The sequence below is a fragment of the Suncus etruscus genome, chromosome 12 (assembly GCF_024139225.1).
Source record: "Suncus etruscus isolate mSunEtr1 chromosome 12, mSunEtr1.pri.cur, whole genome shotgun sequence".
Taxonomy (NCBI): domain Eukaryota; kingdom Metazoa; phylum Chordata; class Mammalia; order Eulipotyphla; family Soricidae; genus Suncus; species Suncus etruscus.
In genome coordinates, this window is record NC_064859.1 from 96,580,360 (window position 1) to 96,598,473 (window position 18,114).

Below are 18,114 nucleotides of genomic sequence, written 5' to 3' on the forward strand. Positions count from 1 at the left end.
GGCTGGAGTTTTTGTGTGTTTTTGTATTGACTTTAAGACCACACCCAGCAATGCTCAGGAATTACTTGTGGCTGTGTCCTCAGGAACTACTTCTGGTCATGCCTAGAGACCATATGGGATTCCAGAGATCAAATCAGGTAGGCCATTGTGGGTATCTCTTCCCCCAACTTAATATTTATCCAACCTGAAGGATCAGAACTGACCACACCTGGAATGGGCCAGTAGAGGAATCTGCATGGTGTGTGTGTGTGGGGGGGGAGAGGGATTAAGAAGAGTTATTTTTCACTACTGGTGGGAATGCCGTCTAGTCCAACCTTATGGAAAGTGATATAGAGATTAATCCAAAAACTGGAAATTAAGCTCCCATTTGATTCAGCTATCCTAGGTATATCCTAGGGATATACCTTAGGAATAAAGAATTCAATACAAAAATACCTTCTTCACACCTATATTTACTGCAGCACTATTCACAATAGCCAGGCTCTGGAAACAACCATGATGCCCTTCAACAGATGAATGGCTAAAGAAACTGTGGTACATATACACAATGGAATATTATGCAGCAGTCAGGAGAGATGAAGTCATGAAATTTTCCTATACATGGATGTACATGGAATCTATCATGTTGAGTGAAATAAGTCAGAGGGAGAGAGAAGCAGAATAGTCTCACTCATCTAAGGGTTTTAAGAAAAATGAAAGACACTTTTTCAAAAATCCTCAGAGGCAAAGAGAGGAGGGCTGGAACTTTCAGCTCACTTCATGAACTCACTACAAAGAGTGCTGAGTGCAGTTAGAGAAATAACTACACTGAGAACTACCATAATCATGTGAATGAATGAGGGAACTGGAAAGCCTGTCTAGAGTACAGGTAGGGATGGGATGGGGTAGAGGGAGATTTGGACATTGGTGGTGGGAATGTTGCACTGGTAAAGGGGGTGTTCTTTACATGACTAAAACCTAATCACAATCATGTTGTAATCAAGGTGATTAAATAAAGGTATTATAAAAAAAGAAAAAAGAAGAGTTAGAAATAGAACTAGGGGCAGAAGCAAGAATCAACAGCAAGATTTTACAGAGATTCAGTATCAATTCGACAACAGCAAAGAATCAGCAGCAGTAGCATCAGCAAAGGGAGTTTGTCAGCAAGAAAGCCTGGAAAAGCAGCGGAAAGAGAAACAGAAGCTGATAGTGCAGGAAATGTAAAGAAGTAGCTGCCTGGAAAAGGCTAAGCATATAAGCCTTGTAAGGAAATGTATATGTTAGGTTATGACCGTGAAATAAAGCTGGCTGACTTCTGGAACTTCATCTGACTGCTCTGTGATTCTCTCTGCCCTCACCCTGCAACCTTCAGACCTGCCAGGCCATAGGGGCTGTGGGATCTGGGTCGAGCCCAAAAAGGCCTCACCCATCCATACACCAACACTAGGACTCATTAATTTATATTAAAATAACAGGCCATGCACAAGAAAAATGTGCCTACCCTCTTACTCCACCCATAGTGGCCTTTTTTTTTTTATAAATATTTATTTTAATGAAGCTGGTACAGACAATGTCCATTTAAATTCCATCTCCAAGGCCAGAAAGTACAAAAAAAAAAAAAAAAGAGCAGTGTTCAGTTGTATATACTTCTGTATGAAAAGCTTTAACTGCTAATGAAAGAACTTTTCTGGAATCCTCTGACAAGCTTTTTTTTTTTCCCTCATTAATCTTAAAATGCTTTCTCCAGTGAAGCCATCTTTGAAGTTAGTCATGACTCTCATCACAGCTGTCATTTATTTTGTTTCCAATCTGATCTTCATTTTTCTTTTTGGTCCATACCCTCAGATTTTAAAAGTAGCTTCAAGTTAAGGAAAGGTCATTTTCCACAGTTCAGTTCTGAAAAACTTCCATCTCCCACTGAAAGTCGTCATAGTCCAGGAGTGAAGCAATCACATGCTAGAACATCAGGGCCAACTGGAAAATCATTACAGACACTCGCATCGGTTGGCCCTATTTATCACAAGTCTGAAAATGCATAGTCCCTGCAAAAGGTGGCCACTCTGTGCACCGTCATTTCTAAAAGGAGAGCAATGTCAAGGGGCTGAGGCCTGATCACCAAAAATCAGCACAATGAAAACAAATGATAATGAATAATGGGCACTAGAATTCAAATTGCCAGATATTTAAAGAGACTGGGAGCCTGTTCTCAATTCTTTTTTGAACACCACATTACAAAAGAAATATTTTTAAAAATATAAAAGAATTGAGGATAAAGAAAAAAATAAAAAGAATAAGTCCTTGAGCGACTCCCTGTTTGTTCCTGATAAACTTCAATCACATCTTCTTCCTCCATTCCCAGTACTTTTGGAGTGTGATTATCAGCAATTCTCTGATCTTCAAAGAGAAACCTGAGTGAATTCATTGAAACTCCCTGTCTTTGACAGTAAGATTCTTTGAGTTTCTTGAGATATGTGGTCATTTTCACTTTAAAGTGAATCTCACTGCTACTGTCCAATAACTTTGAGTTTTATGTATTCTCCTTCCTTCCTTATCTCCCAAATCCTTAGATGAAGGTTTTGCCTCCTGATCCGACATGGTGCCACTGGGCTGTCTGCAGGGTCACGGGCCTCAGGCAGGCAGGACCTTGCTGGGGCTCCACAGTGCAGACCGTCTCCCACCGCTTCCGGTGCAGTCACTTCCTACTGGCGAGGCCGGGGGGGGGGGGGCTCATAGTGGCCTTTTTATTGGTGAAAAAAACTGACCCATGTAACCTCTGTGACATATTTAGGAGCCAGTGCATGCCAGACACCAAGGCAGACTTCAGATCAACAATACCTTCTACCAACATCTCTGATATCTAAGCCTAAACCTTAGCTTTGACTCCTGTCCTTCTAAATGTAGGTGAAAACTGGCTGGTCCCTTGTCAAAGACCAACCTTGCATTAACTAGTCACCTTATTGGGTAAAGCAAAGTACTGGTCCCTAATAAAATCCCAAATGATAGGATATGACTCAAGGTAAAGCTTATGTGTTATAATGCAAAAGATTTACAAAACTGAATCTGGGAAATAATATAGCAGGGGAAGAATGGGCTAAGTCATAAATTTATCCCAGTGTAAAAATGCACCAGGCAAGCACAGAATAAGACTGTTTAGGCACTTTTATATGAGAGAACAACATGGGCAAACATGAAATAGGCTATACACAACTTTATGTCACAATGTCACATGTTTAAAAGGGCCTGCTGATGAGTTTTGTGAAATACTCCAGTCTCTGATGTCAGCCTAAGTGGGAAGTGATATGATATTGAGTAAGAAACAGGACTAGGTGACCACTCATGGCTGTCATTCAAAGTCAAGATTAGCTGTGTGTGTTTGTCCTCCATTGTTGGTCTCATTCTTTGTGATCAGCCTAACTGGCTGAGGCTTCAGGGCCTATTTGGTAGAATTAAAGACAGTTAAGTCTCTAGAGGCCGCACCAAAATGGAAGTCTATCATTAATCTTTAGAGAAAAAGACAAATCTGAAACAAGAGTTCACATTTGTTTCCTAGCAGGAACCTAGAAGACATGTGATTCTGCTGGTGTTGGGGAGTGTTAGTTCCCTTTCAAAACTTGCACCTCTGAAATTCAAACCAGACAAACATCATTACACATTTGCATTCCCAGAGGAGCTGATAGGAAGTAACGTGAAGATTCTATAGTTCTTAGCTTGTACCACACCCCTTGTCTGATTCCACTTATTCCAGCAAAAGCATGACCGGTCTTTCTGCTTGATCTCATTGAACAAGTCCAAGTTCCTTCCTCTAAGACTCAGAGACAATAGCCAAATAAAATAAAAATAACATAAAACCTTTGAAAACATGTGTTCATATAATTTTGGTCTTCTGTCCAGTTCTCAGATGAAAGCTGCAAATGCAGGACACAGTATATTAGCATTCTGTTACCATAAAACTAGATGAGCTCCAAGATGGGTCCTTGAATTTTATAAGTAAAATTAGTACATATAAACCTCAATGTTTGGGAAATGAAATTTATTCTCACAATTTTAAGAAGGTAGTATTGGATGCCCTGATGTCAGATGGCCAAGTTTTGCTGTTGGTGTTCATCATCTTTGTCTAGGGAGACCTTTACCACTGTCTATTCCTGGAATCACACCTATATTTTCTTTTTTCTTTTTTTTTTTGATTTTTGGGCCACAGCTAGTGATGCTCAGGAGTTACCCCTAGTTTATATTTTCTTCTATAATCACAATCCTAAATAATTATTAATGTGGTGTTGATTTGTCATAACATCAGGACAAGCAGAACTGTAATTTCTGTTATCTGAAATTTCTGTTATTTATGATGACCATAGTTCCTCCCATGTTCAGTGCTGGAATGGAGCCTTCAACAGGCAATATGAGGTCTGGCATGTATGTCCTCAGCAAGTTGTGATTGGGAGAAGACAGGAAAGCTTCCAGTTTCCATACCAAAACAGAATAACAAATAGAGTATTAGAGCTTCAAACAAAATCACTCATTAAAAATTTTTTTTAGAAAAAAAACACTCAATATGAGAAAAGCATAGATTTTTATTTTAATTAGATGATCCAACATGGGTTAAGTCCAGGCACCCAAACATTGTGATAGTCCCTTGGAATTCTGTTGTTATTGGCATTGGAAATATGAAATCTGGTTGTCAGGGGCAACTGAGGTAGGCAACTGGCAAGAAATGAGATTGGGGCAGGGCAAGGAACCTTCACACAAGGTCTAGACAGAGGGCCCAGGTTCACTAAACCTAGGCTTAGTGAACCTAAATTATACACCATGTCTAGGCCTCTTCAGATGACCCTCATCCTCTACCTTTGTCTAATTTGTGGGACGGGAACGAAGCTCTCTACAAATCCTAATAGTAATTAAAATAACTAAGAGGAACAGCACTATACATATAAGAATAGTCAGGACCCATATGATCCATTTTTCAGATGGGCTCTTCAAAGTGGAGAAGTAGGGCTGCTCCTGTGCAGGAGGAAAAGTCAGTAATTAGGACCACTAAAAAATAAAACCATCCATCAGCTCACCTATAGTTGCCTGGTCCCCAACCTGAAAGAATACTTTTCTGTAGACATGTGAGTATAATCTCACATCAACTCTACATATCAGGGGATAAAGATTACAGACCTCACACCAAAAAGCCTGGAAGATGAGGCATGTAGGACTTTCTCTTCATATATATTCTTTCATACTCTACACTACTCTGCTTTCTTTTCCCTGGTAATATTGGGTATCCTGTTAAATTGTTCCCAAACAAGAAGCACAAAGGGTCTGATTCTACTCTCCCTCTTAGAGAAGCCATGTTAGCAAACAGGCGCATCATAGAGAAGGAGATTGATTCAGGGCAGAGGAAGAGAAAGGACAGAGACACCAAGCAGGTGTATCTGCGCTAAGTGTAGTTGTCTATGAAAAGTTCAAACCTCATGGTATAGTGTTTTGTCCAAAAAGATCTCTATTAAAATTCTGGTTGCCTAGTAGACTGTTTTGCCTGAGAGAGCACCTCTTCCTGAGTGTAAGACAGAGGATGCTTGGGTCCCTATGTGGCCTTATGGCTGGACTTGCCTGTGTGAACTCTCAGCCTCTCTGAGAGTCTCTCTTCACTCTCACTGAGATTATATGTTCTCTCTCCCACCTTACCCTGCTATTCAGCCACGAGAAATTCACAACTGTTCTGACAATGAGGAGAAAGCAGGTGGAAAGCGGTAATGGAAACAGTTGAAGATAAAGTCTCCTGGGGTTTGCTTTGTGCCAGTAGGAGATGGTGATCATCCCTCTAAAAAGTCCAAGTCTCTTCCAGACCAGCTATGTGGGACTTATACTCACTTTAGTGGGACATTTGAGTTTATTTCGACTGTGTGACAAATCAAGCGATGTGGTCTTATAGCCAACAGGTTCCAGCTGGAGAGAGAAAGAGGACAGTTTGATTCCCTCAAAGGAAGAGAGAGGCAGGGAGCTCACTCTGTTCCATGTGTTTGCAAGGTCAGTGCAAGATACCAGAATCTTGCGATAGAAATGCATTTACCTTCGAGATCACAGAGTTCTAAGTCAACAATTAGATCAACAACCAGAAAGGACCAGCTGAGACCTGGGCCTGTACAAGGGATTCACCCATGAAGACTCAGATTCCTAAGAGAGAATGTATTTGTGCAGAATCATGAAAAGTGATGTGAGTACAGTAACTGTAGTATTTTATTGTACAAGGTAGTTGATAATTGTATTTCCAGGATAAATCTGAAATTATTTATTATTACCGTGACCCATTTATTACATTTAGATTCTCAACCTCAATAAATGAGAACTTCCTTCTAAGATTTTTCAAGGTTTTCCTAGATTTAGGGGGCAGTTCAAACACTTTTTAGGGGCCAAAAGTGGCCACTTCTAGTAACACAGGGGCAAGCAGCCTAAGTTTCATGGGAGAGGATTGACTATGGAAATGTGGCATTATTTAGGCCCATTGGATTTGGGATACAGGCAAGTATTTCCTGAAACATTTTAGGTGCAATAAGAATTCAAAAAGCTTTTGATTATTACTTGATATGAAAACCAGGCCAAGAAGCTTCTACCTATATTCCTTAATTAGCATATGCACTGGTTAGTGATCCTGTCATGTAGCCCACTTAGGGCTCTGAGTATTGAGCTTCTGTCCATTCTGTGATTTGCTTCAATGCATATCTTGAGCTCTTCAGCTCCTGATCTCAAGGTTACGACAAAAAAGGAAAAGAAAGGTGATCTGCTTACTACTGACTACTTTGAGCCTATGATTTTGTTTTTTCTTGTTGCAGAGCATTCTTTGTGTATCCCTTTGTGAAACTGGAAGAGAATTGATTGTCATGTCATAGGTGAAATAACAATGTGAAGTGGACACATCAGCTCAAAGACTAGATTTGCATAATGTAAGCTGTATGGAGTGGGGCAAGACAATGAACTGACCTATATTAAGAGCAGCATCATGCTGTGTGTTGGCAATGCCACCTTGCACTGTTTGAACATAAAGGAAAGGATGAAATTTAAGCATCAGTCAAGAGGAGCTTCACAATAGTTCCACTCATTTTCTTAAAGTTGATGAAGAGGCATTTTATGATCTTTTCATTCCTAGTGTCAAAACAGGCAGACAACACAGGATAGATTGAGGATGTTAAACAGAAAACAATTGGTGGAATCAAGTTCTATATTTTTTCTGTGTTCTAAGGAACTACCTTATCTGATATCTCCTGTCATTTATTTAGCCTCTCATAGTCTCTCCAGGATTTCTCTCATCAATGCTATCAATTCCAACATGAACTATTATTGGTCCCCAGAAAACGTTCCAAACTCTTCTAGTACCCATTTTGACATAACTTTAGTCTCCATTATTTGACTCAAGTTCAGGTAAATGTCACTAAATGGCAGCCATATGCACATTTCCATATCATAACTTCTCTTTCTGTATTCAACTCATTCAACATTTCAGCCTCATTCACCTAGGTCTATTTTCTCCGAAATAGTGCTGTCAGCTCTGCAGACAAATACCCTCAATGTTGCCTTTGCTATTCATTTGCTATTGATGGCAAAAGTGACAATAAAGCATTTCAAAACTTAGTTGGAATAAGTCAGGGCTCGCCTAACAGATAAAGGAATCTAACAATTCAAATGAGAGCAGAAATAGCAGTTACAAAATATAAAAAAATGATTCTGGTATCACATGATATAATGAATCCCATAATATCAATAATTTCCCCAATATCTAGTGCCTTAGGTAACCAACCAAGAGACACAGAGTGGTAGTATGGATAAAACAAGTCAACCCAACTTTCTGCTGTTTAAACTTCTAAACAGCCAAGGTAAATGCAAGTTCAAAATTAAAGGCTAGAGAATTATTATTGTTAAAGACAAAAATGCTAAGTGATCATCAATAAAGAATAATACATAGATTTTAAATGGAAGCAAATGTCAAATGTGGAGGCACATTTTGGGCCCAGGCCAAAGACAAGTGTGTAAAATAGAGTGGGCAACTTACCTCTTCTGGGGTATTCTGCATTCCAGACAGAACAATTCATAACATCATGTACGAAGGTAAAATCCAAATGGATTAAAGACCTCGATATCAGACCCAAAACCATAAGATATATAGAACAATACGTAGGTAAAACACTCCAGGACATTGAGGCTAAAGGCATCTTCAAGGAAGAAACTGCACTCTCCAAGCAAGTGAAAGCAGAAATTAACAGATGGGAATATATTAAGCTGAGAAGCTTCTGCACCTCAAAGGAAATAGTGCCCAAGATACAAGAGCCACCCACTGAGTGGGAGAAACTATTCACCCAATACCCATCAGATAAGGGGCTAATCTCCAAAATATACAAGGCACTGACAGAACTTTACAAGAAAAAAACATCTAATCCCATCAAAAAATGGGGAGAAGAAATGAACAGACACTTTGACAAAGAAGAAATACAGATGGCCAAAAGACACATAAAAAAGTGCTCCACATCACTAATCATCAGGGAGATGCAAATCAAAACAACGATGAGATACCACCTCACACCACAGAGAATGGCACACATCACAAAGAATGAGAATAAACAGTGTTGGCGGGGATGTGGGGAGAAAGGAACTCTTATCCACTGCTGGTGGGAATGCCGTCTAGTTCAACCTTTATGGAAAGCGATATGGAGATTCCTCCAAAAACTGGAAATCGAGCTCCCATACGATCCAGCTATACCACTCCTAGGAATATACCCTAGGAACACAAAAATACAATACAAAAACCCCTTCCTTACACCTATATTCATTGCAGCTCTATTTACCATAGCAAGACTCTGGAAACAACCAAGATGCCCTTCAACAGACGAATGGCTAAAGAAACTGTGGTACATATACACAATGGAATATTATGCAGCTTTTAGGAGAGATGAAGTCATGAAATTTTCCTATGCATGGATGTACACGGAATCTATTATGCTGAGTGAAATAAGTCAGAGAGAGAGAGAAAAAAACGCAGAATGGTCTCACACATTTATGGGTTTTAAGAAAAATGAAAGACATTCTTGCAATAATAACTTTCAGACACAAAAGAGAAAAGAGCTGGAAGTTACAGCTCACCTCAGGAAGCTCATCACAAAGAGTGATGAGTTTAGTTGGATAAATAACTATATTTTGAACTATCCTAATAATGAGAATGTATGAGGGAAATTGAGAACCAGTTTAGAGTACAGGCGGGGGTCGGGTGGGGAGGAGGGAGACTTGGGACATTGGTGATGGGAATGTTGCACTGGTGATGGGTGGTGTTAAAAAAAAAGAGTATGCATGATTTAATTGACATAGTTGATCAAATAATTTTGTTTTCAGATAAGCATGAGTAAAATTGTTTAAAAATAGAGGGAACAAAAGCACAGTGACAAGCAAATTTGTGAAAATTATTGTTATCTTCAATTGTTATTAAATCATTGTCAAAAGGTTTAAAAAAATAAATCCCACTATGGTTACCTATCATAATTTTGAAAATTCATTGTGCCCATCCTCAGTGCAATAATATCCAAAAAATGTAATCAACAGGTATTAAAGAAAAGATGACTGAATAAAACATTGATAAAAACATATACACACAACAAGAGAGTATTTAATAAGATGAAAAAACGATCATGCTGTGAGCTGCTACATGGGTTGAAGTAGATGGAATCATTTGAGTGAATTATTCATGGTCAGGTCTAGAATGGATATAGAAAGACTTGTGTCATTTATGTATTATTGAGAAACATAGAGTGAAACAACAAATGACCAAAAGCAACAGAACTGGAAGATTGATTTAGAGATCAGAGATTACCAGACAGAGAGTAGGGCAGTAAGAGAGGAGATCTTAATTCTATATTGGAAGTACATGGTGGTGTGTGTGGTGCTGGAATATTGTGCATTAATGTATCAACCTTATGGTACTTTCATAAAATGAAGAAAAATTTTTAGTTGTATTCTATTCTGTCTGTTCTATCAGGGAATTCCCTGTTGGCTTCATGATTTGGAATAAGACATCTGTAATTGTCTTCTACATGTTCTAAATTTCCATCCCAAACCAACCCCCTCTCTGAGCTTCTGCTTCATATACTTGATTGTTTTCTGGACACAACATTCCCTTCTATCTGAAAAGACAGCATACTTTCATGTTTTTGCGGATTCTGTGGGATAATGAAAGCTATGGTCTATTCTCCACATAAATGAATGTCCGTTGCTTCCTAGTTTCAGAGATGGTGCGTGGTGTGAGAAATTGAACCACTGGCAGATGTATTAAAGGCATCTCATATTTAAAGTGCCCCACAACAAACTTGTGACTTTCTATCTCTCCATGCCTCATTCTATATGGCACAAATACCCCTGTTTTTACTACAGTATCATCATAATTTAATCAAAAATGCAATCTGATACTTTTGTCTTTCAATGATGGGTGGTCCTTTAAGTGATATCTCTTTACTTCCTTCAATTTATCTCTATTTAGCCAGAGCTATAAAAGGCAGTGGGGAACCTCTGCAGTCTCATCTGATTATTCATATCAGTTTGAAGCTTCCCCCACTTTGAGTGTCAATTGTATGTGTTTGGGGGTATGTGTGTAATATCCATTAGGAAGGTGGAAAGGCAAGACTTAGGTAAGTAAGGGAAACACCACAGCAGAAAGATTGACAGAATTTCCTTCCTATTCAGGAGTTTCCAACTGCATGTCTGAGGTGGCTCCCAGGTTAATGAGGTCAAATACAAGGAGTCTGGGTATGTTCTGCAAATGGTTCTGGCCATCTATTCCTGAACTCTTAAAGTATTTGCATGGTGAGGTGAAACAAGAGGATGCTCCACATCCTGACTTCAATGTAGAATATGCAGATTCCAGGATATTTAATACAGAAACATGATACCAACAACAGAGACTGTGTGAAAGATAATAGTGTGTTGGCACTACAGACAATGTCTTGGATTGGACAATCTAGCTTGCCCGGAGCTTAGAGTTGGCCTTATGCCAGGAAACTTCAGGGGTCCGGTCTCTATGTATTTAGGCCAAGGTTATTCCTTTCCATGTCCCTCATATTTTGGTGGGACTATGCAAACAATTGCCACTCTAACACCATTTTTACTGTGCTCCTTTGACTCTAATCCTTAAAAAAAACACTTAAAATTTGAGGTTAAGTTAAGGTAATATGCATGTACATGGAAATGTAAAAAATCACTATGCCTCTAATGTTTAAGGAGTTATGTAAGTTTTATGGCTTTAGATTGCCTTGTGTGCTGTTAAGAAATATAATGTGTTACAATCTGGGGACTTGAGGGGCAAAGTAATTTTACATGGATTCTGTTTTATTTATCTTAATGTTCTTTGGCTGAAAGTTCAAAGTTAAGATATCAGCAAGGGGACTTCTTCTGAGAATTATGTTATGGGTGATTGTCCTTCCACTGTAACTTTACCTTGTCCTCTTTCTTTGCATCTTTGTTCTCATAATTAAAAATTTAAAAAAATTAAAAAAAAGAGTTCAGGAATATTTCTTTTTGTTTTTGTTGTTGTTTTTGGTTTTGTTTAGGGGACACACCCATTGATGCTCAGGGGATACTCCTGGCTATGCGCTCAGAAATTGCTCCTGGCTTGGGGGGGGGCATATGGGACACCAGGGATCAAATCGTGGTCCATCCTAGGCTAGTGTTTGCAAGACAGATGCCTTACCTCTAGCGCCACTGCTTCAGCCCCATGACTTCAGGTATATTTGTTTTGGAGATATCACCAGGAGAGAAATAAATAGTTGTCCGAAAACAAATTGCTATACATGAATGTCAAAGTCTTTTTACAAAATGACTGTTCCTGTTCCCTCTGATTGTTTTTAAAACCAGAATGAATCAATGTGTAGCCAAAATTGATAACTGACATAATATGTGTGATTATCATAAATAAAGGTGACTGAGTAACAAACTAACATCACCAGTTATCTGAGGAGAGAAAGATGACATTTTCAGTGGGCAGTCACAGAAATAGAGCATACAACAAAGGAGAAATAAAAATAAAAAAATACAAGCAATGCCTAGTGCTGTGATGTTTTTAGACTTTGGGCAAGTCTCTAGAGAAGCTACTGGTTGATCCTGTATAATTTTTATCTATATTTTGTCCTTGGGAACAAACAGTCTTCATAGAATAATGTAGCTATGGAAGCAAGAGAATTTCACCAAGGATGGCTCCCAAGACACTCCAGAAATGGCAGTATGACTCAGGTATTCCCCAGAAGGTATGTTAAGGTGTTAAGGTAAATTAAGCTATTTAGTTTGTGGCTTTGACACTCAGCAATATTGGTCACTGGGGAAAATCCCATCTATCTTTCTGGGTAGCTCCTCAATCTGCACACTCACCATGTTGTTCCAGAGAGCAATGGCCATTTGATTCTGCATAAGGGATGAGAAGTATTGGCAATTCAAAGATAAGTAGGAACTGGAATCATTCTGCAAGCAAAGGAAAAGAAATTATCTTTCTAAAAGAAGGCTTTCCTCTCCACCTTGCTGGTGCCACAGCATTTTCTCTTGAATACTTTGTGTTTTGCTATAATTCTATTGGTGGATAAATTTGCCACATTGGAATTTATTTAAATAGAATGGAATGCTCAGGTTTCTCAGAATACCTATCCCAAGCCATTTTTATCACCATTGGTCACCCTTGATCATATAAAATGTATCAGAGGAGAGGTTTTAGTTAATTTAAAGCAATCAATATAGAAGATCACATAAACTTTCAGAATCTTGGTCATTGCTAATTTCCTCCCTTTTATTCCCATGAAGTAGCAAGTATGAGTATGGGTAGGGTTAGCAATGAGTCATAGAATATAGCCATAGCATTATTGAGAGAAGTTCGGCTCAAAAAACCCAAAGTAATCAAAGAAGCATACATTTTGGATACAACTTATAGACACAAGAATGGAGGAATATATTTTAGCTGATTCTAGCATCAGTTCAGAGGTTAAAATCCCTCTAGAAAGGAAAATCTCAAGAAGGAACAGAGATTGTGATTAGAACATAAAAGTGCACCACCTAACATTCAAAACTTTCCCTCGACAATGACCCCAAAATTACTCCTAACACAAAATATCATGATTTGAGTGTAAAGTTATAAAACCAACTTTCCAAAGTATAATAGCATCTACACTCACCCCTCAAATTTTGGATCTAAAACTTCTTTATTTTACTATAAGTGGCCTCATTTATCTTCCCTCTGGAGAATTTCACTTATGTTCATGAACAAGTTACTTTTATTTCCTTTAGCATAATATCTGAAAAATACTGTTTTTATTTTACTACAATATTCCTCCTGAAATTCTTTATAGAGAGGAAAACAGATGGACTTGTAAAGAACCTAGACAAGGGTCAGGAATTATTTTCATTTGTCTTTAAAGAGAAACTCATTTTGCACTCTAAATTCATAGCTCCTCAGAAATTTGGCATTGGTGAATAATTCCAATGGCATGTAGTTTAAAAGTTAGATTCAAGTGAAATATGAAAGTTGCTAAATTGAACTGCTAAAATGCAACAACTTATGTCTCACAAGTGCTCCTGGAAGACTTGATCTGATTCTCCTAGACACGTCCCTGTGTGACCACATTAAGAATACAGGAAAGCCGTAGATTCCACTCTCCATGCTATTACCTCTTTTCCCACCACTTTACATAAGTCACCTGCAACACCAAAACAACAAAACTCCATAGATACCCAAAATAGAAAAGAGGAGGGAGATCCAGAATAAAGAACCCTAGGAGGATTCTCAAAACAAAAAGTCTCAAACCCATCCCCAGAATATTATCATGGAGAACAAAGACATATCCTGTAGAGGGGTCTACTCATGTCTTCTCAGAACCACCAGGACATACTTTATGCAGCAAAGTAGACTTTCTGAAGAATGGCTGTGTGACCACCATGAAGTCTTCACGTGATGAAAAGTCTACACTGAAGGGAATCTTATAGGCAACATCCTGGAAGTGGAGAAAAGGCAACTCAACCACTCTGGCATGACTGCATAAACATCTTCAAATTCTGATTACTGGAATGAACTGCAATATGCCAACCCCCATGTTAGCAAAAGAATATATGGGTATTTTCATGGGTTAATAGCCACAGCACCACCCAGTTATGTCATCAATGGAAATCAATGCCAAAGTTCTCCCTTCTTCTAAGATAGCAAAGATATTATTTAAAATATAGGGTTATACATCATTTCAGGGTACATACATCTCAACACTAGTGCCACATGCCCCATGATCTGTGGATGAATATACTTGGTCAGGTGACATAATAAGGACTATCAACTGGATCTACTAATCTGAGAGAGTGGGTGCAGGTCTGAAACCAGGAGATCCACCTCAGTTTTGGGTCAGTGCCTATAGATGAGGAGATATTGGTAGGGAAGTGAAGTAAGGAGGTGCTGGTTGGAAATCGAAATTTCAGGACCTGACCATGACCTTGAGAGCTTGCAGAAGGACAGGAGGTGAAAGTCTCAGGCAAAAATGTAAGAGATCTGAGAAGAGCTGAGAGGGAACAAAGTTGGATAGGACAACACCCCAGAAGTAACAGGAGGGAGACCCTCAGAGACATGGAGGTTATTGCTCCCTCTTATAATAAGGATCTTTTTTAACTAATCCCATAAATTGATCAATGGGGATTCTCCCAGTATCTCTGCTGAGATTTCACCCCTTCTCTCTCCAGGACTGGTGCTTTACTTCCTGGCAAAAATATTTCAGGAGCCTGTACTTGCCTTTAGAACTGCCTAGCTGTAGGTAACTCACCCCAATTTCACACAGGACTTAGTAAATTTTATCAGAAGGTATGTAGGGAATGCATAGAATCCCTCAGGGTTCACCTGAAAGTGCATATTTATTTTCAACAATTCTTCCTTTAATTCATCTCCCATGCCATGAAAACAAGGACAATTTCTGTGAAAGGAGAGAAGTTCTTAAGGGAGATGTGTACACATGAACCCCCACATCCATTCTTGCTCAGTTATGAAGATATTTCACGTGAATAAAGTCAGGGCTACAGTATCCAATGAGTAATTCTTTCTGTTGTAAGTGTTGGCACCTAATGCCAACCCCTTCAAGAAGGATTCTCATGGAAGAGCTTATGTTGGGAAAGAGGTTTATAATGATTCTGTCTATTGCTATATATTCCAGGACTCAGAGCTCCACCTACTTTGCACTTCGTTAAAACATCCATTGTGGGGGGTTTCTTGGGATTCAGGAGACAATCAAACAGCTTGAGATACCAAATAAAGCAGGTACCTAAACCCACGGAGAGTGTAGAAGTCATTCATATTCTCTAGCTACTGGCATTGCCAAGGGAATGAGGAGGCAATTCCTAGCAAGAATGAGAACTGTTTGACCATTTTCTCAGCAAGTCCACTGGGCCCAGATGAAAATAAAATCTGAAACAGATATTTTCCCCTAGAAGCTGACAGCTTCCTCCACAAATATTTCAGGATATAAACTAAAGCCCCCGAAAAACCTTCTCATTATTCCTATAATGACCTTAGTTTTGAATCAGAATCCAAGGACAATCCTCATCCCCTATTGACAAGTGTCCTGGTCTGACACATGTACTTTCCTGACACTTCTCTTATGCCTTGAATCACAAGGATTAACAGACATAAAGGCCTTGTTTCTTGGCATAAAGGGTAACATATTCCAAAGGAAAGAATGAGGATCTTGTTACAAAAGCTTGTATGGACTGCCCTCACTGTGTTCTACTCAAATAGAGACTAGTCCCATGACACAATACTCTTTTCTGGAGCATTTGTTCTGGGACTCACTTTACTGTAACTAAACTGGAGTCAAAGAAATGAGGAGACTTGTAGTCATTAAAATGGCAAATCATTGCCCAGAAAATTGGCCAATGACCAGTTGACCAATCACTCCAGGCTGAACTGCCCTCATCAATCACATCTTTGGGGATTTCAGTTTTTCATGATTCACGAGCTGTCTACTTACAGAGGTGTTTTGACACAGTGTTCTCCTAGTTCAGGATAAAATGAAGTCACGTCCATTACCTCCACCAAGTTGATGAAAACCTTTGGAAGCTGTGGGAATAGAAGGGGACTTTAATTCCACACTGTTTGTGAAGAAAGCAATGATGATGACTCAAAGGGTCCTGAAGTTTATCCAAAACCCAAGTGCCACTTCCCAGACTTACCCTCATTATAGTAGCGAAGCTGAATTAAGGGAATTGTCTCACACAGAGTTCCCATGCCTGTGAGTCTCTTGAAGCACTCCAGGCCAGCTGACTTCAGACCACCCAAAAATGTAGTCTGATTTACTTAGAATAAGTCCACCTCCTCCAATTTAACTGGGGAGCACAGTGAAACACTGTAGCTGCCTCCTCCCATTCAAACCAAGTAACTGTTGACAGTGGGATTTAGGCTCAGCTGGCCTCTCACTAACCTGCTGGCTTAGAGCATTCTAGGGATAAAGCCCATAGGGTGAAGCAAGTTTTGGGAAAGCATCGCATTTAGAGATGATTTTTTTCATACCCTCGTGTAAAAGATGTGAAGTGTTTGATTCATATATCTGATGAATTTCTCCTTTACTTTTGGATCCTGTAAAGAAAAAAGTTCTCCCAAACTACTTTGTTCCCACAAGAGATGAGGAAAATAGTGGTCCAGAGGCAAACACTGAGAACTTTAGAGGGCCATGGATTGGGAATGTTGGTATGAAGGTATTCAATACCCATAAGCTACTAAGCTCTATTTTTGCTATTTGTGGCACCAAGACTATTGTATGATTCAACCTGTACCATTCATAGATATCTCTGCTCCCTTGTATCTCATGCCCAGTATTAGAGTCAGGCAGTCCTGGAGTCCAGATTCATGAAATCTATCTGTAATTGATATTAGCCCTATTGAAAATACTGAAGCCCAAGTGACTATGTTCAAATTACTCTGGGCTTTGTCACAGACTGGCCCCTCTCTGGAACATTTGTTGCTCATCCATCCCTGTAAAGATCTGTCTGTTTTGATTCAGGCCTAGAAACTACTCTTCTGGTCCATTATCAACTGAAGACAAACTTTGCCCTTTCTTTCTTTGCCCTTTTCTTTCTCTGCAAGAATCAATTTTTAGGAATAGTCTCCTTGGTCTTTTCATAAGATTATGCCAAGTTTCTTAGCCATTGTCTCAACAATTAGGGTAAAAAATACTTTTCTTGAAGACTTATGTCAAGAATTTCACCTTGTTTTTTTAGTTCAGGTCAGGAACCTTCTTCTAATGAATAAAATACAAGCTTTCCACAATTTAGGACAAGTCATGGTGTGTCTCAAGTCACAAATTGCCATAGTCTGCAAGTCTGAACATGTATTTCCTCTGAGAAGCACAATTAAAAACAGGCTTCATAGGTAGGAGACTATGGTAAGAAAAAATGCATGCCCACTGATAGCCAAGACCAGCATTTCTATGTACAAAGAACCACCTCCTCAGTAAAGTGGAAGACAAATATATCTGATATTCTAGAATGGGGCTTCATGCCTCATTGCTTTCAGTGAGAATCCCAAGCTGGAGGCCAGGGTCTTGGCATGGCCAACGAAAGGGATAAGCTAATTTTTTTTAGCTTCCCATTGAGGCTTCTTAGGATCCTACCTGATCTTTACAGTAATCACACAAATCATTGATCCCAATGAAGATTGTTATCAGCTTCCAGTCATTATCCATGTCAATATCCTGAGAGAAATAAGAAACTAACTTTAGACTCAGTGAGGAAAGGGTAATCAAACTCAAATTAGTTACTCCTCTAAGATCCCAACTCCTTTGTGGCAACCTGGAAGAAAGATGTTCATGGGATCTCCCTCATCCTGATTCTGGGAACGAGGAAAAATACAAGAGAAGCAGTATTATGACTACATGTGACTGTTCACTATATATAAGGACTGTTTATTTTCTTTGAAATTCAATAATAAAGTTTTTTCAGAGTCCTGAACTTTGTATATGAGAACTATAAGCCTATAGAACAGACATAATAGTCATATTAATAAGCTAAAATTTAAAGCAATTTCTATGAAAATTTTAAAGAAAAGTTGGTGTGAAGAAGTAATGAACTAACCTTCACCGAAACATAATTAAACATCTACTGTGTTCCAGAAGCAAAGTC

The 18,114-nt window shown here is 39.0% G+C and overlaps 1 protein-coding gene and 1 pseudogene across 1 annotated transcript in view; both read right to left on the bottom strand.

Annotated features, from left to right (window-relative positions):
• Positions 1–1,996: 1,996 nt before the first annotated feature.
• LOC126024304 (small ubiquitin-related modifier 1-like) lies at positions 1,997–2,574 on the bottom strand (annotated as a pseudogene).
• Positions 2,575–5,650: 3,076 nt separating this feature from the next.
• The window catches only part of LOC126024306 (phospholipase B1, membrane-associated-like), an 85,893-nt gene continuing 73,429 nt past the window's right edge, over positions 5,651–18,114 (bottom strand). The window contains exons 46-52 of the mRNA XM_049784694.1: positions 17,607–17,687; positions 15,969–16,057; positions 14,846–14,918; positions 13,860–13,961; positions 12,355–12,444; positions 8,006–8,020; positions 5,651–5,680 (exon numbers count right to left, since the gene is read on the bottom strand). Coding sequence (XP_049640651.1) covers positions 5,651–5,680; positions 8,006–8,020; positions 12,355–12,444; positions 13,860–13,961; positions 14,846–14,918; positions 15,969–16,057; positions 17,607–17,687 — 480 coding nt within the window. The remainder of the gene's footprint in view (positions 5,681–8,005; positions 8,021–12,354; positions 12,445–13,859; positions 13,962–14,845; positions 14,919–15,968; positions 16,058–17,606; positions 17,688–18,114) is intronic.